This window comes from Protopterus annectens, chromosome 6.part0 (genome assembly GCF_019279795.1).
Source record: "Protopterus annectens isolate FY-2018-M chromosome 6.part0, PAN1.0, whole genome shotgun sequence".
NCBI classification, from domain to species: domain Eukaryota; kingdom Metazoa; phylum Chordata; order Ceratodontiformes; family Protopteridae; genus Protopterus; species Protopterus annectens.
Window position 1 is genome coordinate 1,975,360,567 of NC_056737.1, and position 27,500 is coordinate 1,975,388,066.

At 38.7% G+C, this 27,500-nt stretch overlaps 1 protein-coding gene across 2 annotated transcripts in view; it reads left to right on the top strand.

Moving 5' to 3' along the window:
• ZNF385B (zinc finger protein 385B) overlaps positions 1–27,500 on the top strand; it is a 1,204,911-nt gene that overhangs the window by 360,805 nt on the left and 816,606 nt on the right. For both annotated transcript variants that reach the window (XM_044075269.1, XM_044075267.1), the window contains exon 2: positions 1–41. This exon is cut by the window's left edge and continues 105 nt beyond it. In XM_044075269.1, the coding sequence (XP_043931204.1) occupies positions 1–41 (41 nt within the window). The remainder of the gene's footprint in view (positions 42–27,500) is intronic.

Here is a 27,500-nt window from a genome sequence, read left to right on the forward strand (position 1 = left end):
ATTGCAGTCCAGCAGTTGGTCTTTTCCCAAATTTTAACACAGTGAGTAAATGCCTCTTCTGAGTATTACTGGTTCTTTTCAAAGTCCAAGTTTTCACTGAAAGAGTCATTGTTCATGCAATAAGTGGAACATGTTGGGGAAATTGTGATATATTTTTAGAAACTAATATCATCGTTCATTTAGTGTTTTGGCTTGCTGCTGGCTACTTTCTTTCATTTGGAGCTTTATTCAAGTGAAAACCCATATTCATCTGTTGAAACATTGCAGTTTGACTTTAGTTAAGCCAGATCAGTGCAGAAATGCTGCAGTGTTTCAAACTAGAACATGTATGCTGTTGGATTTCTGTTTGCAGACAGAAAGACACTGTTTAGAGGTAACAACATTGATTTTTTTAGCTGGAGAGAATGCAATTGATTTTCGACTCTATCTACCCAAAAGCAGTTTTCATTTATGAAGGTAGACTTTGTGTGTTTGGATTATAGATCGATCTGACCTAAGCTCAAGTGAAATAGTTTTCTTTACTTAACTCTTACGTCTCAGTGTTGTACTGTGGCTGCAAGATATGTGAACGTGTTGAACATTTCAACATTTAAAACACTACAGTGATGTATAATAAATAAGAGACGCAAGTATTTATTTCAACATTACAGTTATTTAAAATGTAACAGTGGTTGAAAAAAAGTATTTAAGGTACCTTATATGACTACTATGTGGCACTTAGAAGAGGTGATAACTAAACCATTTCTTTCATACATATTCAACCAGCAAATATTTAACTATTTTTTGCCCAGACCATATAGATCTGGCAACAATTTCCTCCTCTAGCAAGATTAATAATTAGGTAGTTTTGAATTTAAGGATTTCACAAACACCCTGATCTTACCCAAGTTGTGTTTGATTTGATGCTTCTCTATGTTCCATTACAAGCAATATATTTTTTTTAAATACTGTCTTTTCTTGCATTTATTAAAATAGTCTTCTTCCACTGCTGAACAGTAAAAAGGATAAAGACTCATACAATCAATGCATTCAGTCTTGGATACCTAAGTCTATATTTTTCAGGCTTATGAAGAAGTATAATCTGTTCCATCAATCGTCAGGACATAAGACCTAAATCTTACCCAGGATGGGATGATAGTCCATTGTAGTATGAGCACACACACACACACACACACACACACACACACACACACACACACACACACACACACACACACACACACACACACATGCACACACATGCACACACATGCACACACACACACACACACACACACACACACACACACGCACATGCACACACAATCACACACATGCACACACATGCACACGCACACACACACACTCACACACACACACAAAACATCTAGAGGATTTGCACTTTACTTTTATCGGTCCTTGGGGATTGGTAGGAACCAAGTGACTATAGTAAACCCCACACAGATTCATGGAAGGTGCAGACCAATGTATGTGCATGTTCCTTTAAGAAGATATCCAAGAGCTTGCACAAGTATATAAATACTGAGCACGTGCAAGCTAGACTGCCATTTTGTAGTAAGCTGTTGAGATGTAAGCATGTATGTATGTAAGGTCTTGTAACAGTCATGTGATTTTATCTTGTGATATTTAAATTTGGTTAAACAGCGTAATGTGGAGTTCTGAAGAAGTTCCATTAGGAAAGAAAGGCTCTTGTTTTTGTTTTTTTAATAAACAGTGTGTTATTCGAGCCCACTGGTGTGCATTCTTGCTGCATTGCTGTTTTTAGTTTCCATGTATGTAAGGTCTGTCTGTTAACTAGTTTGTTTGTATTTTATGATGCTGTTATCCATACTGATGTGTCTCTATGTATTAAAGCATCTAAACAAAAGACCCCGCCTGCTTGTCATCTATGTTAGAGAGAGAGAGATGAGGGGCAAAAGTCATGCAGAGTTTAGACAGAAAGCATATAAGCCAGGAAATGAACCCATGAAACAAATACTGTAAGGAAGAACTTCTAAGTACTGCAGTATGCACTACACATGCTGGTGCTGAAAAAATGCATTAATCATAGTAAGAACATACACAATAAAATCTATTAAACATGAAGTTGAATTCTTGCAATATTGCTGAAAATAATTGAAAAGGTCACTGTTCACCAGGATAATACTGCATTTAACTAGAAGGTGGACATGTTTGCCACATTACCACTACTGGCAATGACTTCTGCTAAGTAGTTGTCCAAGCCAAGTATATTAAACTGTCGTCCAGACATCCTTTTATAGCACTGCACTACAGTTCAAGTTTTACACTACAAAATTAAATCTTAAATAGCTTTTTCATGCCATAACTGACACTTCACAGGTATCTCTATTTAGGTTTAAAGCATAATTCCCCCATATTACAGTCTGCTATTCAAATATCTGAGTTTACTTCTGAGTATGAGTTTAGAGATTTATGTGTGAGGTTACTTGAGAGACATTTATATAATCTGTCTAAATGGAAATGGCATGCAAAGAAGACAATCCAGAGACTTAAAAGATGTTCTTTTTACAAAGGCAGAAAAGAGCCATGGGACATGTTCCGTATGCTGAGCCTTACAAAGAAGTGATTGCCATTGATGCTTACAAGGAAACTATTATATGGCGTTTTTTTTTTTTTTTTTTTTAAGTTGTATACTAATGGGTTGATAAAAAGAAAAATCTTTATCAGTTTCTGTGTGTGACCAAACTAAGACTGTGAACATTCTTTAATATTCAAAGCTTCACAAAAATGAGAAAAAAACCCTATTGATCTATTTCTCGGGCTAATGGTTCAGAAACCAAGCCTTTAGGATTGTATATAGATTCCAGAATCAGTATCATTATACAAAATACAAGAGCTTATTTTAGGAGAATTCTGATATTTTTTAAAAGCATTTGGCAAACAAAACCTTATGGTGGATGAGCAGGTTATGTTATATAGATAAGGATTCATTATATACCTCCATTCTACACCTTCTGGTCATGGAAACACTTAGGGAGTTCTTGACAGGGGAATCAAGCTGGAGCTAGAGAAACACTAAAAATTCATTGTATTTAAGGATAAATTTGTTCAGCAAATATATATATATATATATATATATATATATATATATATTTTTTTTTGTGCGTGTGTAATGTATGTATGTGTCTGTTAGTGTGTGTGTGTGTGTGTGTGTGTGTGTGTGTGTTTTTAGTTGGTTTGCAAAGTTTTTTATGAATATTTAATTATTTTAATAAAAAAAAAAAAAAGTCTTTCGGCTTTTCCCGGTTAGGGGTCGCCACAGCGGAACTCCGGTCTGCTCATGATTGGCAGTGAATTTGTATGGTTCCAAGTTGCCAGCTCGATGCCCAACCTTCAAAGAAGACATGCCCATTCACACTTGCACCTACCTGCATGTCTTTAATGTCACAACTGTGGGGAGGACATGCAGACTCCACACAGAAGGTGCTCCAGCCAAGAATCGAACGGGAGAACCAATTGCTGTGAGGCAACAACGCTAACTGCTGCACCATCGTGGCTTAACAATATTTAATTATTTTAATATTTAATTCAATTTGCACACTGATTGGTGTATGCTGTTTCTGATAACCCATATTGTTTAAACATTTAGTGGAATCTGCCTGTTTGTGACCTGATGGACTTTAGTAGATCAGGTCTGTCTGTCAAAGAACTGCTTCTTTAGGAATAAATATGTCTGTTGAGGAGTTGAATGATATTTACTTTCAAGACTGTCTATGGTTCGAACCACCGTTCTGCAGTTTTTAGGGAAAATATGGCTTAATTGCACCCTCAAGGAATTACTTTACTAGAAGAAAACTTGGCTGAATGTTGTGAGATTTGCTTCCAGAACCTCAGCTTATTCACTGTTAAGTAGATTAGCTGAAAAAATGTAGAAAGGCTCAGGGTGCAATATTGGAAGGGAGTCTGTAAAGGTATTTACCTCATTTGCTTTTCTTGATGAAGAAGGAGACAAAGTAATAAAATCTAGAAAAACATGAAAAATTACTGTCAGACCATCAGAAAATATCCATTTACTAGGAATTTGTTTATGCAAGAGCATGTGCAGTCCTACAGGGTCTACACATCCCTGTCTTACTCAGCTGAAAAATGGAGGAAAGACACTGAATTTGTTGAGCTGCATTCTTCTCTGAGAGAATAGAATGATTTGTGGTATAAGAAATGATGAAATGATAAAATAATGTATAGATTATTAAGGGAAATAGACATGCTCTTATCAAAAGCTGTGGACATATGCAGAATGCTTAAAATAATTAACTGATGAAATGAATGTGTTTGTACAAAACATGTCAGATAAAGGAAGAAATGATATATAAAGACCAGATACAGTCCAGAAGTAATAGATATGAAAAAGACAGCAACATGCAAATGAGAATCCCAGGTGTAGGACAGACTTATTGAATCATTTTATTGAAAGCTTACAAAACATTTGGGAGTAAGAATGAGACAGATGTCTTTAAAGGAGAATGCGAGTGTTTTTTAACTGAAGTCTTAAAATGAATTGCATTTCCAGGTTTAATAGTTAGTAGTGTGGTTCATTCTTTGCATATACCATGCTCACATATTATATACAGAAAAAGCTGGATGATTTTGAACTGAAATATGAAAATGAACAGTACCAACAAACAGATCTGATTAGTAACTTTGGAAGTGAAAAGACTTGAGGTAATGATGTCTGAAAATGCAGTTTGGGCAAATAAAATGTATATCACAATATTGGGAAGAAATACTGAGAATTAGTGGAAATAATTTTTGAATTTAAACTATACAGAGGTGAAAAGTATAATGCATTGTATCAGTATACAAAAAGCTATGCAAGGTGGCAATGCGAGAGCTATGTGTACATTCTTCACCTGTTCTGGCCACTTGATGGCTGCATTACATTAAAACTGCTGTTGTGGAGAAACCCAAGAAATTCAGACTTTTTTCAAATGATTGCATTTAGAGAAGTCAATTCTGTGGATATTTTAACCAGTGCAGCAGCACAGAATGACTACAGCTTGAATACAAGTTAGGTGAGATGAGTTTAATTAGCAGCATTGTCAGGGGAAGATGGACATGCCCATCCTGGGGGGAAGCAAAACAGAGCAAGATACACATTAAAGATTTTTTCAGGAGAGTCAGTGTTGTGATCTTGGAGATGGGCATTTGGATCATCAGGCTACTGGCTGATGGTAACCCTTATCAGTAGGTATACAAGAGTGTGCACTTACAAGGGAGGGCATATTGAGTACCTGCAGTGATGAAGTATCCCATTCCCCATACCTTAAAGCTAGGTTAGGACTTAAATAAATGCTTTCATTGCCAATACACTGATCAGAGCACAAACTCTCTGAAGGGCAACACCTCCAGATAGTTGTTATCCTGGTAGACCTGTGAAATACTCACTGTTAGGTAACGAGATTGAGTTAGATAAAGAAAAGTGTAATACTTAGCAGGCAGAACAGAAGCAGCAGCTAACAAATTCTCCTGATGCTTTGCATTCTGCCTCTTTTGAGAAGCTACAAACAAAAGGACAAATTCAGAGTATAAAAGTAAAGAGTGCATGATGCAGAAGTGTATCTGGTTCATCCAGCACTCTGGGCTGGTACAGTGCCCTGCCCTCTCAGCTCTTTAAGTGAAGAGCAAGTAAAAAAAGGAACTTCACTGTCACAACCTCCTTCACCCAGGTAAAACTACTACCCCAACCCCTGAGAAACTTATTGGGAAAGATCTGTAAGAAATAGCCAACACCTTTAACTCCTTCTTCACCGAGACTATCCAATCACTAGCCAGTCAACTAACCTCCACTGCCTCACCTGCCACTCAACCTCATGATGCTGCCCCTACCTCCTTTAACTTAAAGCCAGTCTCTTCCTCCTATATTCGTACCCTCTTAAAAAAACTCAAACCGACCACCCTAGCGGCTGATCACCTCCCAGCGGAATACTTACAAATTGCATCCGATATTATCGCCTATCCCATATCAATCCTGATCAATAGAACTATAACTGAAGCTAGCATTCCCTCTGTTTGGAAGATTTCTTATATCATCCCTCTTCACAAAGGAGGTACCTCCACTGAAACATCCAACTACAGACCAATAGCAATACTGTCCCCAATAGCGAAAATTATGGAAAGATGTGTTCACAAACAACTCCTTCACTACCTAACCCTTAATCGTTTCTTGTCTAACTCCCAGCATGGCTTTCGCCCCCACCACAGTACAACTACTGCCCTCCTTTCCTTTGTTGACTCCATTAATAACAACCGTAACAACAAACTAATATCCTCCGCCCTCTTTCTCGACCTATTGAAAGCGTTCGATATGGTCAATCACCAGCTTCTACTTAACACCCTGGAAAGCCTACATCTGAACAACCCAGCACTAAGCTGGTTTAAGGCTTACCTCAATGGTAGGCAACAAGCTGTCCTGTGGCAAAACAGACTATCAGACCTGCTCCCCAATACCATCGGTGTTCCTCAGGACTCTATACTTGGTCCTCTTCTGTTTTCCATCTTCATAAATGACCTTCACTCAGTCATCCCTAAATCCACCTGCATTCAATATGCTGACGACTCCACCCTGATCTGCTCAGACGTCTCCCTCTCGAAACTCCAAACAACTACTCAACTCTGTTTTACTTTAGTAGAAAAATGGTTCACTGACTTGAAACTCATACTCAATCCAACAAAAACCAAACTACTATTATTTTTCCCCAACGTCTTCACACCCCTAGGAAAAGAACTCCCAAATACTAACAATATGATCTTCCATGTTAAATCCATCAATGGGACCATCATAGTCCCTGTCACCAGTACCAAACTACTAGGTGTTTCTACTGACCATAAGCTTAAATTTGACATACACATTACCCAAACCGTTAAATCTGTAAACAAAAAACTTGGATCCATGTACAGAATAAAAAACTTTTTAACCCGTACTGCCAAATTAACTATTGCCCGCACCCATCTCCTCTCCACCCTCCTGTATGCCTCCCCAGTTCTCTCTCTCCTCAATAAACATGAACTTAACATGCTCTCTGTTGCCTATAACCACATTGCTAGATTCATAACAGGTTCCCCTTATCGCACCCACCATTGCCTTAACCTAAAGAAACTTGGCTGGTTGGAACTGCCCAATCTTCACAAACTTAACCAACTCACTGAAGCCTTTAAAATAATCAACCAACCGGATAGAACTCCCTCACTGTGCAGTATTCTGACCCCCTACTCCAACCTTAACTGCCTTCGATCATCAAATAGCGTCCAGATCCTAACCATTAAATCTAAGAACTCGGGTGGTGATGCCCTCTACGCCAACTCCATTGGAAAGCCTTGGAATTCCCTGCCAAACTACCTAAGACTCATGACCTCGCATAATCAGTTCAAAAATAACCTCAAAGAATATCTTAAGTTACAATGGCTATGCCCATGTTCGGAACCTGACTAACTTATATATCTCATAACAACCTAGTCCCATACCACCTTAATCTTATTCCCTTTCTCAGATTATTAAAATCTCTTGACCTCACAAAGTAATCTGATAATTCTTGATCTAGTCTATCTTCACTCAGTATATGCCATATAACTAGTATGTATAACCTGCTGTTTTTCTATTATGTTTATATAAAATCTATGTTATTCCTATTTTTTATCTATGTAAATGTAACATGTATTCTCATTATGTAACATGTATTCTCAACATGTATTCTCATTATGTTGGAGCTTTTCTCCCCGGGCCTCTACTGAAAAAGGATATGTATCCAGCTAGACTAGCCCGGTCAACAAATGTAAAATAAAATAAAATAAATAAATAAAATAAATAAGCTGATCACTGCATTGTAAGTGATCGGCTTATTACAATTAGATCTACACCCCACCTTAAATAGAAAAAAAAATGAATGTTCCTTCTAGTGGTATACCAACCAGGTGGCCAGATGCATGACATCCCTCCCACCCCTCCTGCTGCAGCCATTCAGATCCCATTTCTGTGCCCAGCCCCAAACTCTCCTTCAACATATTTAAAATACTTTCTCTTTTAAAACTGTAGCAAACTGTTTGCTACAAATGTAGCAAGTGGTTGCTTCAGTTTATACCCTGCCTACTCAGGTGCGTCAGTGCTCATATTTCAGTTAAAAAAAATCTTTTTAAACTGTAGCAAAATGCTTGCTACAAATGTAGAAAACAGTTGCTACAGTTTACACCCTACCTGCATGGAGTGTTACAGAACCAAGGTTTTAGTCTAATAAAAAGAAACTTTCTTTCATTTTTCTTTAAATAGTAGGAATGTAGCGTGCTACAGTTTAGATCATGCACTGGGGCGCAAGTTTGGCTGCAAATGCAATACCATTATGCAGTTGCATTAAATAAAGATTGGATTGAATAAATACAAAGTCTAGCTAATAAAAAGTTGCATCCACAAAATTAACGACTTCTCCCCACTTTATGTTCAGACACCAAAGGGATTAACACTAATCACAGAGACCTACATCACATCATAATGCAGGCAACATTCTGATATATTCAGAAAAGCGTCTTATGGCAATTCTCCTATTATTACAGATAATACACACATTGTCTTCTACTTCTAACTATAACATTTCTTCAGCTTCCTTTGGCCTAATTGTGTGACTGAGCATGTCATTTAACAAGACTTGCAGTTAACAAATACAAACAGAAATACTTGCATACATTCGTGACTACTTGCATACGCACATACATAATAAAATTTAACTTGGAGAAATCAAAATTATAACCATTAGGAAACAATACTGCTTTTTATATAATAATAGGTTGGATAATATAACAATATCCTTTTACTGTCCTAAAATATTTGCATATTATTTATTCTTAAAAGTGAACTATCTAATACAAATAACAGTAGTATTGCTGAGAAAATAAAGAGAGACCTAAGAAAACTTTCCAGTGTAGATGCTAACCAGTGGACAAGAACAGGTATTATCTAGATAAGCACATTCCCTGATTTTTTATCAATAACATAATTGGTAAAACACTAAACATTTTGCTCAATCAAACCAAAAGACTAATTATGGATGTTATCTGGGTACATAAACCACATAGGTTGATTTGGTGAAAGCTTGAAACTCTAAAGTGGAAAACTGTCAAACCTCAATGCATACTATAAAGATAGCAGAGTGGCAAAACATTTTAAGGTATTGGAGCCCAGTCATCATCCGAAAACCTCTAGGCATACCAGAGTCATGCTTCTACAAGATCAAAGAATACCCTGGAAAGTCAGTCTAAAAGCAGCCCCCTTCCTTAATAAAAAAGTTGATGTAGAAACCTAGATTTTCACCCCCTTTACACTTATGGTGGAAGGCTCAGCACAACTAAATAGCAAATCTTCAGAAAGAGAAACAGTTTGTGCTGAACCAACTATTTTATGATAAGCCAGATATAGCCTTTGACAACAATGCTGTCTAAATTCAAGAAAAGAGCAAACAAGAGCTTCTTAAAGGAGGGCAAATTAATGAAATTATCAGTCTTTATAAGAAACTGGGTCCTTAATAATAGGGATTTATAATTAACCAAAGCAAATAATCCATATCCAAACTTACAATACCACAGATTCAAATAAATGGTTCAAATCTTATTACAGAATGATTATAGCTTCTCTCAACCAAGAATAAAATAATATTGACCATTTCTGATGGAATCATTACCATTGCCAAGTAGATTCCCTACACAGTTAACAAAAACTATGGGATTAACTAATGAAAGACTAGAGAATTGTGGGAGATCAGGAAATATTTTGGTGTAATACCTGCAAGTGGGTCTACTTCGAAACATCTAAAACCCATAACATCTAATTTCATAACATTGAGACCAGAACATCTAAAACCCAAAACAGTTAAAACCCATAACTTCAAATTTCATAACATCTAACTACAAATCACAAGAAAATAACATCCCCTCCACATATAACAACAACAAACTACCAAACACACTTTTTACTACGTTTCTGCAGCTCCCATGTGGGGAGCTCCATCCCCCCCACCCCCATCCCCATAAATTAAATATACCAACTCCAAGATTGCACTACAGTGGGAAAAAGTTAATTTCCTAACCCCACTGTATCAAGCCCCCTGCAGAAACATAGTAAAAAGTGTGTTTGGTAGTTTGGTGTTGTTATATGTGGAGGGGATGTTATTTTCATGTGATTTGTAGTGTTAGATGATATGAAATTCAATGTTATGGGTTTTAGATATTTTAAAGGGGACCCCTACAAGTATATACCCTGTACCAAGTTGTGATATACACAATTTCTGATCACTCGCAAATGCTACTAATCTTCCAATAATCTAGTACAATTGGGAATGCAAAATGTCCCCATATTAGTTGACTGAACAGGTATCTTAATAAATGTCTAGCACATATTTTGAGATTTCCAAGTAATATTGGAACAACTGTTTAAGAAACATATTAATGTGGATATAAATAAGATTTTGAGATTTGCCACAGTTGGTATACTACTTTTTTGGTTCCTGGTGGAGACAGGAGGTACAGCATGTATACTTAATGTCACATTGAGAAACATTGCAACATCAAACTTTGTAGCCATACTGTCCATGACCTCCCCGATTAAATATTATGTTGTGAAAAAAATGGTCTTCTGAGCACAGCATTTTTTACAGTGGCTAGAAAAATTCTCTTCTGTCAGTACTTAAATCAGCTAAATAATCTTGCCAGTACAGAAAATCTTTCAAACAAGTTGACAGTTTATGGGAAACATTTATCAGGATAATTACTGTTCTGTGACAAGTGAAAAATTGGAATCTTTAGTGCTATACTGAACATTGCTTATGTGGTAGTTAAACACGTCTCTACTGTTACAGGATATAATCTAAGATTGATGTGATGTGTAGATTATACAAGTCTGTAATACAATGTTTTTTTCCAGTGCTTAAATTAATTCAGTTAACTGTGTATTCACTTAAAAAAAGGATGTACTCTAATAGGAAGTCAGTAGGGTGCCAGGTGATAAACACTGTAAAAGAAAACAGTCCTGACCTACTGAAGTCTATTAAGTAAACACATTACTACCCTGCTACCACACACACACACACACACACACACACACACACACACACACACGAATGTACATGCAGAGGTCCATCAAGTGTAAAATTTCTGTTAACGAGGGTACTGGGTGTGATTCTAAATGTATCATCCATCACATTTCTTAGGAATGGGTGCCAATGCTATTATCAGTTTTCAGCACCATAATGCCTGTTACTTTGAAGTAATAGTTCTCACTGGCAGTTTTTATATGTATTAGGAAGACACATCTTTCCATAACTTGTTACTGCAGTACATTTTGTCCTTTCCCAATTCACATGTATCAAGCAGAAGACCAGTTGCATGAATAACTGAACAAAAAGACTCCCCGCCCCATTAATCTACAGAGTTCTATGGATGAAACTAGCATATATTTATGTGGGATATATGCAGTTAATAACAGCTCTATTTGCTACATAGAAAAACAACTAATGCCCTCCAAACATACATCCACTTAAAACTGTACCTTTGGTTATTATGCCCCTGTTTATTCCGCAGCTTGCAGAAACCAAACCAGAATAGCTTTGTAAGGAGCCTACAGTCTGTTGGTAACAACAGCAGAAAAATTAAAATCCACAGAAAACTTTAAGTAGCACAAAATGGCTACAATTTAAATAGTTAAGTAGCTTAAACTATAGTTACAAATATTTCTAGACATAATTATAAATCATGCAAATTAATCCAAACTGGAAAAAGTATAATTTCACTGGGTAATACCCAACTATCTAGTTTCCTACCTAATTTTCCACCTACATCTATGCTCCTTACTTCTTCTTTCTATACCTATATCTTCAGTCTACCTATTAGTCATTAATTTCCATCTTCTCTGTTTCTTTTGTAATCTGACTTGAGAAGTTCACTTGTGTAGACTATGTAAATATATATATATATATATATATATATATATATATATATATATATATAAAAAACAATAGCTTTGATTGCCCTGTAAAAGCATTTTATACTATTATTTCTTTTGTTAGTAACGCGGTGGTGGTGCTGTGGTAATGTTGTCACCTCATAGTAAGACACTGTCCGGTTCGATTCTCAGCTAGAGCGTCTTCTGCGTGGAGACATGCGTGAATGGGCATACCTTCGTTGAAGGTTGTGCATCAGGCCTGGCAAGCCGGTACGTAAAAATCAACTACCAATCATTAGCGGACCAGAGTTCCGCTGTGGCGACCCCTAACTGGGAAAAGCCATAAGACCCAACAACAACATTTCTTTTGTTAGTACATCTCTTATTTCATTGTATACTACACATTTTATATAATTTGTAACATTTGTTGGTGTGTTTGTCTAATTACTTTATCACTTACTTAACCTTGTTGGAGCTTAGGACACAATTGAAAATGGGCTCCTTCGGCCTAGTGGAGTATCCTGGTAAACAAACTGCAAAATAAAATAAATAAACTCAATGCTAAATGAAGTTTGGAATAGACTAATTTGTCAGGGGACATCTTTAAGGGGATGGAAGGGGGGGTCTATATGATGCTATCGAATGGACTAAATAGTGAATGCTATTTAGTCAATCCGATACTGTCGAAATGGCAAAATAGCGAAGTCAAGGAACATCAAATTTTTTCCCAGGGAAAAAATTTGGTGAGCTGTCTTCGGGACTTTGCCATTTCCTTCACAATGGTGCGATCTCGGAGTTGGTTTATTTAGGTAGGGGGGTGTGGGGGGCACAGCCCCCCACTTAAATTTCTGTTTAAGTTTATTTATTTATTTTTTTTACGGACCAGCGAATTTTTTCTCAGGGAAAAAAATTTGCTGTTCCGTTTGTTTGATATTTTGTTGTTTCAATATTATCAATACGATGAAATAGCATTCGCTATTTACATTGTATGATAATATGATATAGACGCTGGAAGGGGTAATGACCAGGTAAGGGTAGGAAAAGGCAAGCTTTACAGGGAAAGGGGTGTGAAAGGGTTAACTAGTGGAAGGAGAAGGGAGGAAGTGAGGTATGGAAAGGAGGAGTTGCTTGCTGGGATTCACATTTGGCATGATTTTGTGTGTGTGCAGGATCACGTCCGAAATGACCTGAGGTATCTGGCAGTAAGGTAGGCCTTAGGTGGTTGTCAAACAAGGAGAGGTAAGTAGAGCTTTTCTGTTATTGGGTTTCTTTCAGAGTTTCATTTTTTTTTCTCTTCTTCTTGTCATTGCGGGGGGCGAGGTTGCAGTTGGCCTGGGGGAGAGTAAGGGGCAGGCAGGTTAACAAAGAGTTTACACCTTGTGGTAATTGATCAAATGGGGAGGCTTCCCCAGCCATAAATTGCCCAGCAACTGCTGCTGAGACAGGAATATGACAACAGGGTTGCACATCACATTCTGTTTGCAGCAGGCTTACTTAAGAAATCCCTTTCCCATAGTCGTGCATCATTTTACATGGAGAAGGGAAGAGCTGTAGTCTCTGCTACTAGGATTATCCTGTTTCGGTTGTCAGCTCGGTGGTGGTATCATCAGCCTTTCTGAGCACGTGCAATAGTGGTCGTGTGTTATAAAAAGAAAAAAAAGGAGATTGCTGAAGTATTAAGGGAGAGGAGCTCTACTAACTATTTGGTGGGGCAGTAGGTGCTGGGAGATGTGCGTGCCCCCCCCCTTTTGGTTAAGTTGTTGGGCACCAGAGGGGGATAGGTGTTTACTTTGTTGTTGCTGGAATAATACAATGAATGTTAGCTTGATCCCTGTTCAAAGAGGAGAAACAAATTTGTGAAACATGTTTGCAGCAGGAGAGCTATGGTGGCTTTCTTTTCCTGTGCTTGGGGGACCCAGATGTAATGGCTGCTTCCACGTATGCACAACATAAAGACAGTTCCTTGCATGCTTTGCAACTGATACCTGGTACTTATTTTATGTTTGGCCATACATAATGATGGTGAGAGGAGTTAGCATGGAAGTTGCTGACTTGTGAATGAGGGAAATGTTAGTCAGAAGTTTGTTCTCCCTTTGCAAAGGGAGTAGTTAATTGAACTAGGTGGCCTAGTGGTGTGTTTGTCGGATTATAGTTCAGAGGGTCCTGGGTTTGAGAATTGGCAAGGCTGTTTATTGTCTGTCTCACTAGATTTTTCTGAATTAAGGGAACACAGCATGCAGGAATAGAAGATATATATATCTTAAAAAAAGGACTCTCATGGTTAGTGTGGCAGCTTAAGGCGTTTACTTGAGATACTTAAGGCACAAGGCATGATTCCAACTCCTGCTTATGGGATAGTATTTCATAAAAAAACAAAACAAAAACAAATAAAAAAATAAAATAAAACAAGAGAAACAATAGTGGAAGCTTGGATAGAAGAGTTGGTATGAGGGTCAGCATAATGGCTATGGTATTTACATCACAGGGACAAGAGGCAGAGTTTGACTCTGTCCTCAGGCTAGTGGCAATGGTTAAAATGGTCACTTAGCCTAGTATGCTGTTATGAGGTTATTGTGTATGCACACCTAATAAAAAAAAAATGGTAGCTTGGAGGTGAGCTGAGTTGGCCTAGCTGGCTAATGCACTATGCTGTAGTGGATAAAGTCCTGGGTTAAATACTGGGCATGAGTAAAAATTTTCAGTGGTGAATATGGTAGTTAGTAGAATGTTGAATAGTTTTAACCTGAATGACTCTCTTCAGAAAAGAGCCCACTTTTATGGAATTGATAATGATGGCCAGTAATCTATTTTTTTTTCCCAGCTCATTTTACTTACAGTGTTCTTATCTCATTTCAGGTGTACAGGGGCAATATGGTTGAAGTCCAGGCACTTCAACAGAGGTCAGCAAACATCATGGCCCTGGTAGAGGAACTTTTCTGGGACATGCCAGAGAGTGACATAACAATGGTGAGGATGCAGGACCCCAAATTTTGTAAGATACAGCAAGCGGTGAAGGGCAGCCACACAGCTAGAGGCAAGAGAGCATGACGGGCACCGCCAACCAAGGAGGTGACAGCAGAGATCTCACCATTGGAGTCAACACTTGCAGCCCCACTGGGTAATGTTTCTACAGTCCCTATGGGGGGATAGTGGAAGCAGGGGTTGCGGAAGTGGGGGGTGATGCATTGGGAAACAGGATCAGTAGTATAACAGCATCTCCTGAGGAGTTGAGTGGAGGCCCTGGGGGTCTGCAGGCTTTAGTGGGGCAGGATTTTGGCCTTAGGAAACAGTTTTTTGGTGGGAATAGTCCAGCCATCTAGGAGTAGTTCTGAGACACAGTGCGAGGATGCCACCACCTGTCTGGATGAGTTAGTGTATGACTTTGGGATACAAGTGGGACATTGGTTAGCTACACAGGTGCAGGGGCAAGAGGGTACAGCAGTAATTTTAACTCCTCACATGCAACTTACGGTGAAGGAAAAGATTTGGAAAGGGGAGTATTTAGACATTTTTGAGCTAATTGATGGGGATGAAATCCAGCGCTTGCTGGAAGCTGAGAAGGCTAATGGGAAGGACTTGTTGGCAGCCTTGGCTGCCCTGGGTAGGAAGCGACTGGGGAGGTTGCGGCAGAGGATGTGGAACAACTGGGTGTTAGGATATGTCTATTACATGGTGGTATAGTTGGAGAGGGATAGCGCTATCGCCCTTCTGCTATTGGGTTATTTTCTGACGATACAGGAGGTGCAGAGGGTTCATTTTGGGAATGCATGGTTGTGGTATGATCAACAATTTTTCAAGCAGAGAGCGGTCTATGCGTTGGGAGGTGAGACACCCTGATATATGGCTGTCTACTATGTTCTACAGCTATGGAATTGGTGGTAGAGGGAGCAAGGTTGGTGAAGGGGGTGTGGGACTCTGTTAGGCTTTTAATGCTGGGAGATGTTCTTGGACAGCATTTAGAGTCTCCCATGCCCGTTCAAAGTGCACAGGGGCACATCCTGTAGTGCACTGTAGTAGGCATGAGGGTCCATTCCTGGGTTCAACCCCATCCTTTGCAGGTCCAGTATCGCCCGAGCTAATGCAGAGAGGATTGGGCAGACCAGATACAGTGGCAAGGAAATCTTTGAGGCCAAAGATTGGGGTCTTTCGTGGAACAAGGGGGAGGCTTGGGGGCCCATTCAAATATTAAGGTGCACATCCTGCAGGACATGTTTCTGTGGTACCCGCAGCTGGCAGTGGCATTGGAATTGATTGAGGGTTTTTCAAAGGGGTTTCCGATTAAGTCATGTTTAGTTGGGGGTGGCAAGGTGGGAAAAAAATTGAGGTCAGTGTTAGGGAGGGAGGATATTTTGAAGGCTTTGGTTGAGAAGAAGCATCTAGCAGGCAGGCTGCTGGGCCTGTTTGATAGCCCCCCATTTCTCCATTTTAAGGTGTTACCCTTGGGGTTGGTTCCCAAGAAGAATCCAGGTGAATTTAATTTGATTCACCATCTACATTATCTTACCCTGAAGGAAGGTGTTTCAATGACTTCATCCCCACAAAAGAAGCTAGGGTGAGTTTTGCATCATTGGATGACACGGTCTGCGGCATAGCAGGTTTTGAGGTTCCATAGTTGGTGAAAGTTGACATTGAGTTGGCCTTTCATCTTTTGCCAATACATGAAGAGGATCGGCCATTGTTGGGCATGGTACTTGGGTATAAGTTTTATTTTGACACAGCCATGCTGATAGGATGTGCAGTGGTTTGTTCCACTTTTAAAAGGTTTAGCATGGCCTTACATTGGATGTGGCAACAGCAGATGAAGAAACAAAGAGTGGTGCATTATTTGGATAATTTTTTACTAGTCTGTGATGGGAAAGAGGGAGCGGCATTGACTATGCAGGAGTTTTTGAGGATATGAGAGGTGTTGGGGGTCCCATTGGCTACTCACAAGATAGAAGGCCCAGTGAAGGCTTTAGATTTTTTTTGGATTGACCGTGGAAGCGGGGTTGGTACTATTTCATTTACCAGGAGAGAAGGTAGCTAAGTTAAAGGAGAAGATGACTTGGATGTGGGCTAGTGATAGGATACAGGTGAGGGATGTCTTGGAACTTTTGGGGTTATTGAATTTCACCTGTTGGGCAGTTCATCCAGGGAGGACATTTTGCAATTCAGTGGCATTCCTTTTGAAAGGGTAAAGAGTAAGCACCATTGGGTGAGAGTTGGCAAACTGGTGCATGAGAATTTGACTTTATGGCTGAAGCTTTGGAAGCACTTTAATGGCGTCACCCTTTGGCAGCCAGATTGGGTTGGTCAAGGAGATTTACAGCTGTTCACAGATGTGATGGTGGGTTTGGGAATGGGAGCATTTTTTGTGGGACAGTGGTTTGTGGTGCCATGACCATCTGATTGGCTGGAGGATTGGAAGCGGGATGTCACCTTTTTCGAACTGATGCCAATTTGGGCGGCATTGGTGGAGTGGCAGGAGCATTTGAAGGGCAGGCAGGTTGTCTTTAATTCTGATAATATGACAGTTGTGCAAGTTTTTCAGGTTAAGACAGTTAAGTCTGAACATTTATTGTTGGTTTTGTGTAAATTGGGTCTTCAAAGTTTGTTGATTAAGTTTTCTTTCACAGGGGTACATGTGCCAGGGGTGAAGAACGAGATTGCTGGTGGCTTGTCTCATTTTCAGTTTTCCAGGTTTTGGCAGGTGGCCCCCAATGGCAGCAGAGGACCCCATGGTGGTGCCATACGAGGTATGGCGGTGTCCACCATGGAAGGTTTATGGTAGGGCTTTGCATGATTTTGATAGGTTTGTGAAGCAGCTACCAGAGGAGGCATGTATGTGGTCAGAAGAGTTGCTGTTGAGATATTTAGCTGGGAGTAAAGTGCAGGGTAGAGCGGTGAAATTGGTCAGAGTGACTTTGGTGGCAGTCAGTGTGTTTGCGCAGATGGCAAGACTGAAGGATTTTACTAAATCCTGGACAGTCGGGCAATTGTTGAAAGGATAGGGCAGGGAGGAAGGTTTGAATAGGGCTAGGTGTTGGCCAGTGACAAAGGGATTTTAAGGGTGTTGTTACGAGGTTTGGATAGGATATTTGGGAACACAGGGGATTATGTATTATGGGGAACGCTAAGTGTATGGATGTATATTGGTGCATTTACGGTCTCAGAATTGTTGGGTTCATTGGTGTGGAATGATGTTATGCTGTTGCCTGCTGCAGTCCATATTTGGCTAAGGTCATCTAAGACTGATCTGCCAGGAAAAAGGGTGCCACTAATTTTGGGGAAAGACAGATGTGTCCAGTAACTTGGACAAGGAGATTGTTTTCAGTTCATCAAGGAAGACCACAGGAGTTTGTTTTTCAGTCAGTAGGGGGCAGGACAATGTTGGGGGGACAGTTGAATTTCATCATGAGAAGGGCTTTGCATAGTATGGACCTAGAGGGAGAGAAATTTTCCACTCATTCTTTTAGGATTGGCAGGGTGAAGGATTTGGCAAGGGGGGGTAGCTCGATTGAAGTTTTCAAAAGGGTGGGGAGATAGTCTTCCAGTGCCTTTTTGGCTTATATTAGATAATGTTATTCTGCTAGTAAAATCTTTCCCTTTCTCTCTTTTTTAGGTAAAATGGTTTTCATTATAGGCCATTCTTACGTATATTGGGCAGCAAGGAGGGCTGCAGTCAGGAGTAATGGTTCGGATTTGTAGTTTCACTGATTCGGTTGGAAGGTCACTTGGGATGGCATTGGAGGGCTTAAGTAGAGTCGGCTGTTTCACATATTTGCAAGGATTCAGATTCAAGTGGGCCTTCCTCGCATTTCATTGATGCACCTAGCAGGTAATGATTTAGGTGTGATGCTAAAGCGTCAGTTGGTGTATCAGATACAGGAGGATTTTTTAGCATTGTATCCAACATTATGTTTGGTGTGGGTAGAGATTATTCCTTGTTTGACTTGGAGAGATGCTAAGAAGTACTCTGCAGTTGAGAGAGCAAGGAAGATTGTAAACTTTCGGTTGTCAAAGCAGTTGAAGGTGATGGGGGTGAGTGTCATACAGCATAACAAGTTTGCTGGTAGGGATGCTATGTGGTTCATGGAAGATGAAGTCCATCTTAGTGACTTTGGTTTGGATTTATTTAATCTGGATTTGGGTTTGTTTTTGGAAGAGTTGATCAGTGAGTGGAGGGAGTGAGGATGAACAGCCAGATTAGGCTGCTGGGTGGAGTAGAGGGGCAGGCTTGCCCCTCTTCTGTTCCCCCTCTGATGTATAATTGTAGGAAGGAAGTTTGGAGTGGTTGAAGTGAGTGTGTGGACGCTGCTTGCACCAGGTGGTTTGGATGGAAAATGAAGGTGAGTGGTTGAACACTGCCTGAAGGATGAAAATAAGTGAGCAGATGGAGTATGCTGCTTATTCATCAATGGTGAGTGGTGTTATGCTGCCATTATGAATGGCCATTTAATGTTTATTAATGTGCACTGAAAGAAAGTTATGTTTAATAAAGTGTGCAATGTTTACTTATGTTTAAGCAATAAAGGTTGTTCAAGGCCTTTGGTGTTTTGGTCTCTTTATTAAAGTGGAACATGACAAATGAAGTTTGGAATAGACTAATTTGTCACAGGACATCTTTAAATGGAAGGAAGGGGTAATGAACAGGTAAGGGATGGTAGGGTTAAGAAGGATGGGTAGGAAAGGGCAGGCTTTACAGGAAAAAAAGTGAGAAAGGGTTAACTAGTGGAAGGAGAAGGGAGGAAGCGAGGTATGGAAAGGGGAGCGGTTGAACTCTGCCTGTAGGATGAGAATAAGTGAGCAGATGGAGTACGGTATTTATTCATCAATGGTGAGTGGTGTTACACTGCCATTATGAGTGGTCATTTAATGTTTATTAATGTGCACTGAAAGAAAGTTATGTTTAATAAAGTGTGCAATGTTTACTTATGTTTAAGCAATAAAGGTCGTCCAAGGTCTTTGGTGTTTTGTTATTAAAGTGAAATATGACAAATATTATTATGGGTTAGAATGTACTTTAGATAGGTAAATCCAACTTTGAAATAAGTTAGAACTTCAAAAGAATGTACATTTTAGCTATCTGTTTCATATTTTGATAAAACCAAGTTAAGGCTCGTGAAATAAAAGTTCACTTTGCTGTTATACATAAAGTAATTAGATCAATTGAAATACTCTTCCAGGAGAGTAAAAGATTTGAAATAAACTGTAATTAATACTGAATATTTTTAAAGTAGAACTCATTGCTTGAATTTTCTAACTGGTTACACAAAAATGCTTAGAAGTTATATATGAGTTTTTTATGTTTTCTTATGTTTCAGACATGCAGAGGTATACTTCAACTCACATATAGTATGGTTGTTGAAATGGTTCCACTATGACATGTCAAATTGTAAAACCCCAAGCATCAGAGATGAAACGTACAGAAGAGTGAAAAATTTAACTGCCAAGTGTTTTTTTTTTGGGGGGGGGTGGAGTCCCCCTCCACACACACACACACACTCTCTCAGAACTTATATATATATAAACTCCACAGTCACAGCAACTTGAAGAAGGGAGAACTCTCCAAAAAAATGGAATCAGTGCTGTTGCACTCTTATTAATTGTACCAGCAGTGATTTCCGAGAGAAAATAATAAGTGACGTATCCCCTTGCCTCTTGTGCTTTAACTACTGATGTTTGAGGGATTTCAATTCAGTCACCTGTAGAGATATCTGTTGAAAATCTACTGACAGAGGACAAAAGTGTCACACATAGTATGAACAGAAGTATACTTTTTATTAAGGAATTAAAAAAAAGGCAGGTTAACGTAGAGCACTGCAGCAAAGTATGTTTGTTCTGCGGGTCTGGTGTTACCTTTGTTTGTTACTCTCAAAATTTCAACATCTAGCTATCAATCACAATGATGGCAGTTGGTTATGGATGAAGTGAGCCTTGTTACCTGTCATGAACCAGACCAAACTGTATACACAGTGTTCCCTGCTCATTAAAAGCAAAACCAAAAGTAGCTTTATCACTTTGCTTTCTTACATTGAAGAACATATATCAGGAACAAGAGTTAAACAAGTGAATACAGTTTTTCTTTGTGGTTCTTGCTCAGTAGGTTGCTTCATTACCCCATTGTCCTCATCACCTCCATATTACTTGCATCCAGTATTACCAACTGGGGAGGATTCACAGTTTTCATTGTAAATTAGCCTAATGGTGCTGTACTCTTGGGCTATCACAGCTAGGGAGGAACACTGAGCAGAAATGATGCCATCGTGGAAGCCATAGAAGGTGGTCCCTGGCATGTATGCTCAGCCCCACAGCAGCTGCCCACTCTCATAATGATACCCCATTGTGGATGCAGTACATAGTAAGCATGGACATTTCAACTTGACAGCTGCATGCTGCACCTGTTGCTTCCACCAGGAATCAGGGATATAGCCTGTCAGGCTGCCTGTCTCCTTCCTCCCAGGAAGCATGAGCCATTGTTGGTGATTCAGTACCACCCTCCCTTGTCAGCTGTTCCTGCACCTGGGGCTCTAATGGATTTATGGTTATCTGAATCACAGTCAGGGTTTCATTCCTCTTAATCATGAATCAACCTTAGGAGTGAATAGTTTAAACTAGTATAATGTATATCACCTTAACCTCCAGAGAATTACATGTTGTGAATGGTACCTGTAATTACGGAAATCACTCCATACAGCAACCTGCTTCTAACACAGATGTCCTTGCTAATATTCATTTTTTGTCACTTTTCCTCTTTTATGACATGCCATTCTTGGCCAACACTAATAATATTTGAACAATTAAAACAACATATAGGCTGCTCAGACCCTTAGGATTTGTACCCTTATATATGCATACAGATGTCAGTGTATTGAGTGAAAAAAATCCCTGTCCAGGAACCTGCTGCAGTTTAGGAAAGAATGTACACTATTTCTTTATCCATCAGATTAGAGTTGTTATAAAAAGGATGCTGTTGCTACCCAATCTGCTACTGTCATTGTCTCCTTTTCTGGACTCTGACAGATGCCACATTTGGTGTTCATTATCTAAAACAAAGAAATCTGCCTTGCAGTTATGACTGCAAATGACTGCACAATATAATTTGTACTCTTATCTCCTACTCTTAACAAGGAAGAAACTTCCTAAAAACTTATTACTTCCAAAATTATAGTTATTGCAAAGTATAGTCTAAGAAATAATACAACCAAATTGTTGTTTAACATATCTTAAAATCTCTAGATTTGCCACCTGTAAACCTAGTCAGTATTAGCGTATACAAAACTGTTATAATTGGCCCATCTAACAAGGCAAATTCTAATATATACAAGTCATTTTTACTTACAAATTACTTTACAGCAATTTTTGTCCTGACCTTAAAAATGTTTGCTTTTATACCCCTCTTACATGTGAGTCGCAATTATTTTTAATTCTTCCCATTATTAAACTACAGTGAAACTTGTCTCATTCCAGCATTGATGAGCATTTAATGGTTGCTGCCTATATTCCTACAATTTCTAGGAATATCAAAATATTTACTGTATAATGTCGTAAACAGTACACTGTGCTTACATATTTAGTACTTTGCATCTGTTGTATGCATATGAGCTTCTCTACATTTACATATATTCAAGTAATTTAGCATTTTTTCTACAGGTTTATAAGAAAAGATTTATAGATTAGATAGAGGGCCGCAGTGGTGCAGCGGTTAGCTTTGTCACATCACAGCAAAAGGTTCTCCCGTTTTATTCTCGGCTGGAGCACCATATGTGTGGAGTCTGCATGTCCTCCCTGCAGTCGAGTGATGTCTAAAGACATGCAGGTTGGTGTGTGCGTGAATGAGTGTGCCTTCTTTGAAGGTTGGGCATCAGGCTGGCAACTTGGCACTGTAAAAATCCACTGCCAATCATTAGTGGACCAGAGTTCTGCTATGGCGACCCCTAACCGGGAAAAGCCAAAAGACTTTTCACATTATAGATTAGATATTTCAAGGCCACTGAGTCTTATGACCTTTTGTTGATGGGGCAGTTCTAACCAATTTAGGCTTTTCAGTGCTATATAGTGGTGAGTTCTAAAAGGAGTAGGTGCTGCAAATTTAGCAACTTTGTTATAGCACTGTTCAAGTTTTAATTTTTGTTAAAGCCTGGAGGTTAGTAAAGATGGGAATGCTGTAAAGAAAAGTTTTGAGGAGATAAATAGTGGCAAATGTAGTTTTAGTTGCATCGGTGAGAACATTTTTAGCTCTGTACAGCATCCCTAGTTTTCGATTAGTTTTTCTTATGCAATTTTGTATATGCAGGTTGAATTTAAGATTATCATCCAGTATCACCCCTAATAGTTTGCTATGAGAAGTGACTTCAGTGGTTGTATTATCAAGACAGAGAACTTTAAATTTTGTTTTTTTCATGAGAGAGGGATTTGGGGGAAAAAAGTAGTAGTTTGGTCGTTTTGTGGATTGAGCATGAGTTATAAGTTTTGAAGCCATGTTTCAGTGGCTGCTAAAGCTTCCCGAGTATTTTTTTTAGAAGTGTACCATGTTGTCAGTTGTGTAAATGAGAGTGGGATCATCAGAGTATCGTATCAGAGTGGCCTGTTGTGTGGAAGTTTTGAGGGTGTTGGTGAAAATGTTAGATTAGAGGACCAAGGATAGAGCCTTGTAGTACACCAGTGGTGACTGAGAGATAAGGAGAGAGCATGGAATGCCATTTTACTGACTGATACCTATTGGACAGGTAGCTTTTGAACCACAGAAGGGTGGGCTGAGAGACACCTAGTGAGAACATTTGAAGTAGAAATTTGATGTGACAAAATGTGTCAAAGGCTTTAGACAAGTCGAGAAATAAGGAAGAGACTGGTTTGCTATTATCTTTAGCTTTATTGACAGTATCTATATAGGTTATAAGGGCAGTGATAGTGCTATGGGAAGAATGGAAGCCATGTTGTTTATGGAATAGGAGTTCTTCCTGCAGGAGTTAGTCTAGCAATTATTTTTGAATACAGAGATACAATTGCTGTAGGTCTAAAGTTATTAATGTCTCTTGAATTTTCTCCTTTGTGCAGAGAGATCGTGTGTGACTTTTTACAGAGAGAGGGAATGTGGGATTCTTGGACTGACCTATTTATAAGGCTTTGAGGCAGGATAGACAATGCTATTGACTGCTATTGGGTTGCTATTTTTAGGTTCTTGCTTGGAAGAACATTAGCTGAAGAAGAGCATGGATTAAGTTTGTTTGAGTAGTTTTATAAAGGATGTGAGCACAGGTTAGAAGGTGAAAGTGGATGTGGTGATATATGGCTGTTGGGCAGGGTTGAGATTAGATGTTGAGGAATCTTTGGTTAGAGACGGTATACTGTCTATAAAATACGAGTTGAACTATATTGCAGTTTCAAGTGGTGAGTTATCAGGAGAGGGGCTTGGTTTGAGATTTTGGCCGGCATGTAAGATTTCTTTAATGAATGTCCAAAGGTTTGGTAGGGTTGTGTTTAGTATTATTCTGAATGCTATTATAGTATGGGATTTTGTCTTCATTTATTTGCTTTGTAGTATGATTGCGAAGCATTCTGAAGTTTTCTTGATATTGAGGTGTTTTATATTTTGCCATTCTTTCCATGCCTTTTCTCTATCCTGTATTAGCATTCTACTCTTTTTGAATAGTCAAATTGCATTATTTGTTCTCAGTCTCTTCCTTTTAGGAGGTGCAAGGCTGTTTAGGATATTTAGAAAAGTTGTACTGAATTCAATTACTGCATCATCTAAGTGGAGGATTTTTAAGAAGTAGTTAATAGCTGCTAGTATAGTAATGAACATTTCTGGTTAAAATTAGGAAGGTTACGTGTTGTTTTATAAATATGTTGTTTAACTGGATGTGTGAGATGTCTAGCCATATAGAATTGGAGATGATCACTGAGAGAGTCTGACATTGTACCTGTGATGGAATATTTGCTAGGGTCTGATGCTGGGATCCAGTCTAATGGAGAATTTGATGTTGTGCTATAATGTGTGGGGCTATTAATTAGTTGTGTGAAACTGTATAAGTTTATGCTACACATAGGGGAGTTAGACTTTATGTCCAGTTAATTGGCATTCACATCACTTAGTAATATTTTTTTGTGGAAATGCTATGGATATCCAATGTATGATATCTTCCAGTATAGTTGTATTGTTACCAGGAGGGATGGAAAGGACAGTAATACATATTTGTTTATAACTGTTTATTCTGAGGAAAGCAATAAGGAGCTCTGCTAAACAGAATTTTTGTGTTAGTTTGCTGTAAGGGGAACTGTGGCAGGTATTGGGAAATATTAAAGCAATACCACCACCTTTCTTCTTTATATGATCATTGCAGTAGATATTATAGCCAGGAGGTATAACTTTGGAGTCATTTATGCTATCAGATTAGGTAGGCAGGATCTACCCATTAAAATGCCAAACTCTTGGGGATCTGGTTTAACAAGATTCTAAATATCATGATTTATGAAGTCAGTCATATTATGTTCCATGGGTTTGCAAATGAGGCCTGTAAGTCTGATAAGGCTTTAATTACCCATGTCCATTGTAAGGCCGTCCTTATGGATGGGCATCACCACTGCTATGCACCACTCATTAGGGATAAAATCCAAAATTAAACTCAGGTTAAACAATTTGAGAAGTGTGTCTGCATTAATTAAGCAACCAGGTATTTTGTTCTTAGTTAGCACTTTTAGCAAATGGTCAGTAGAGATAATTGAGGAGGTAAGAGATTCAGATATTTTAGGAGTTTGAATAGAAGTCTTAGGGGTGAAGCTGGCACTAAATTTATTTGAAAGAATATTGGCAATGCCAGCTGGGTTAGAATACGAGGCTCTATTATGAATATGTTCTGAGCAATTTAAGCTATATTTTGTTTGGTTTTTAATATAGTTAAAGAAATGTTTATAATTACATTTGGCTTCATAGGCCAGGCTAAATTCATGGACTTAGTGGACCTTATATTGCCCTTCAGTTTTTCTTTAATACTTTTGAATTTATCACTGAAAGATAGTACGATGTAATTTAAGGAATGTCTTTGTTGTTGTAGTTTATTTATGATGGTGGATCACCAGTGTGGCTTTTATTTGCATTTTGCATGATACTTGGTTCTGGAAGCGACTGCTAGCACTATAAATGTCCTTAATGAAACTTGCTGCTGTACTAAATGTAGTGGAATTGAAGTCATAAGTGAATTTTGATATTTCTTTAGATAGTAAGTTGAGGTTGACATGTTTATAGTCATTACAATCAGTGGGGGTTGCTGTAGGACCTTTAGGGAGTTTGAAGGAGAAGGTCACAACTTTTTTATGGTCAGACATTACTGGGTAAGGAGTTACAAGACAAGTAGTGCAAGAGTGGTATGCCCTCTGCTTGGTTAATGTTTTGTTTATTAAGTGTAGGATTTATTTTTTTTGGCATTTCCAACATAGGACGTGTAGATGTCTCAGTTTATTAAGGATAGTTAGTCACCAAAATATAGGAAGACCACATAGAACACTGAAAAATCTTACAGGCAGTGGGAGGAAAAAATTGCATCCTGTAAACAATCAGAAAAAAATCAGAACTGGAGTAAGTGTGGGTGTCAAGCTCAATGTAAGTGTCTCATAAGTTAGAATGTCATTACTGCAGACCCATTTCTGGTTAACAAAAGAATAGTGCAGCTCCTGACAATAGACCAGACTTTGCAGATGTGAGTACTCTTATGGCATATTGCCAAAAATGCATTTAGTCCTGATACTGGTCAGAAGAGTTATAGTCACAGCTGTTACTTATTGATTTATTTGTTTTGATTATTGAGTGAGTGATCTATTTAGCAGGTGAGTGAATTGACCCCGAGGAAACCTTTTCAACAGCATTCTAGGCAAAGGGCTAAAAGTGTGAAAGCATTCATAGAAACATATACATATACATGCATGCATACATATTTACCTTCAGTATGTAGCATAGATAGCTTCAGCAGATAGAGCAATAGACAAATAGACAGACACAGACAGCTTGTTAACAGCAAGTGCACCAGAAGAGATATAGAATGCCAGACTGATGAATAACTTTAGTGAATTGCCATGCTATGGAATCTTTTATGGAAAAGCACTTGCTCGGGTATTACCTTTGAAGTATATTTGAAAGAAGCTTAGAAAAGAGTAGATAAGAGGTTCCAGATGTCTAAGCTAAGAGATTTCCAAAAATGAGCATCTTTAAAAGCAAAGGTACTTTTAGCAAGTTCTTGTCTATGGCCGGGTCTCTGAGGAGTATTTTGGGGTACTTCACTTTGAAGCCTGCTAGGTAAGTGGTACAGCTCTTATCCGGGTATCTAAACAGACTGAAATGAGTAACAGGGCTTTTGATGAAATGTGCATTTGAAAGGCTTAGCTTGATGTGTCTCTTCCTGCTTTTAATGAGACATGCACTGGTGGTAGCATAGAAAGTATGCACATATTATTGTACATGGCCTTTCATTTCATTTAGGCAGATTCAAAGGGTATAGAAAAGTTGGTGTAAAAGAATGTTGTGCAGCTATTCTGGCATGATTTTAGCATTGGGTAAGGCCTTTGTACAACTTTTTTTAAAATCTAGCTC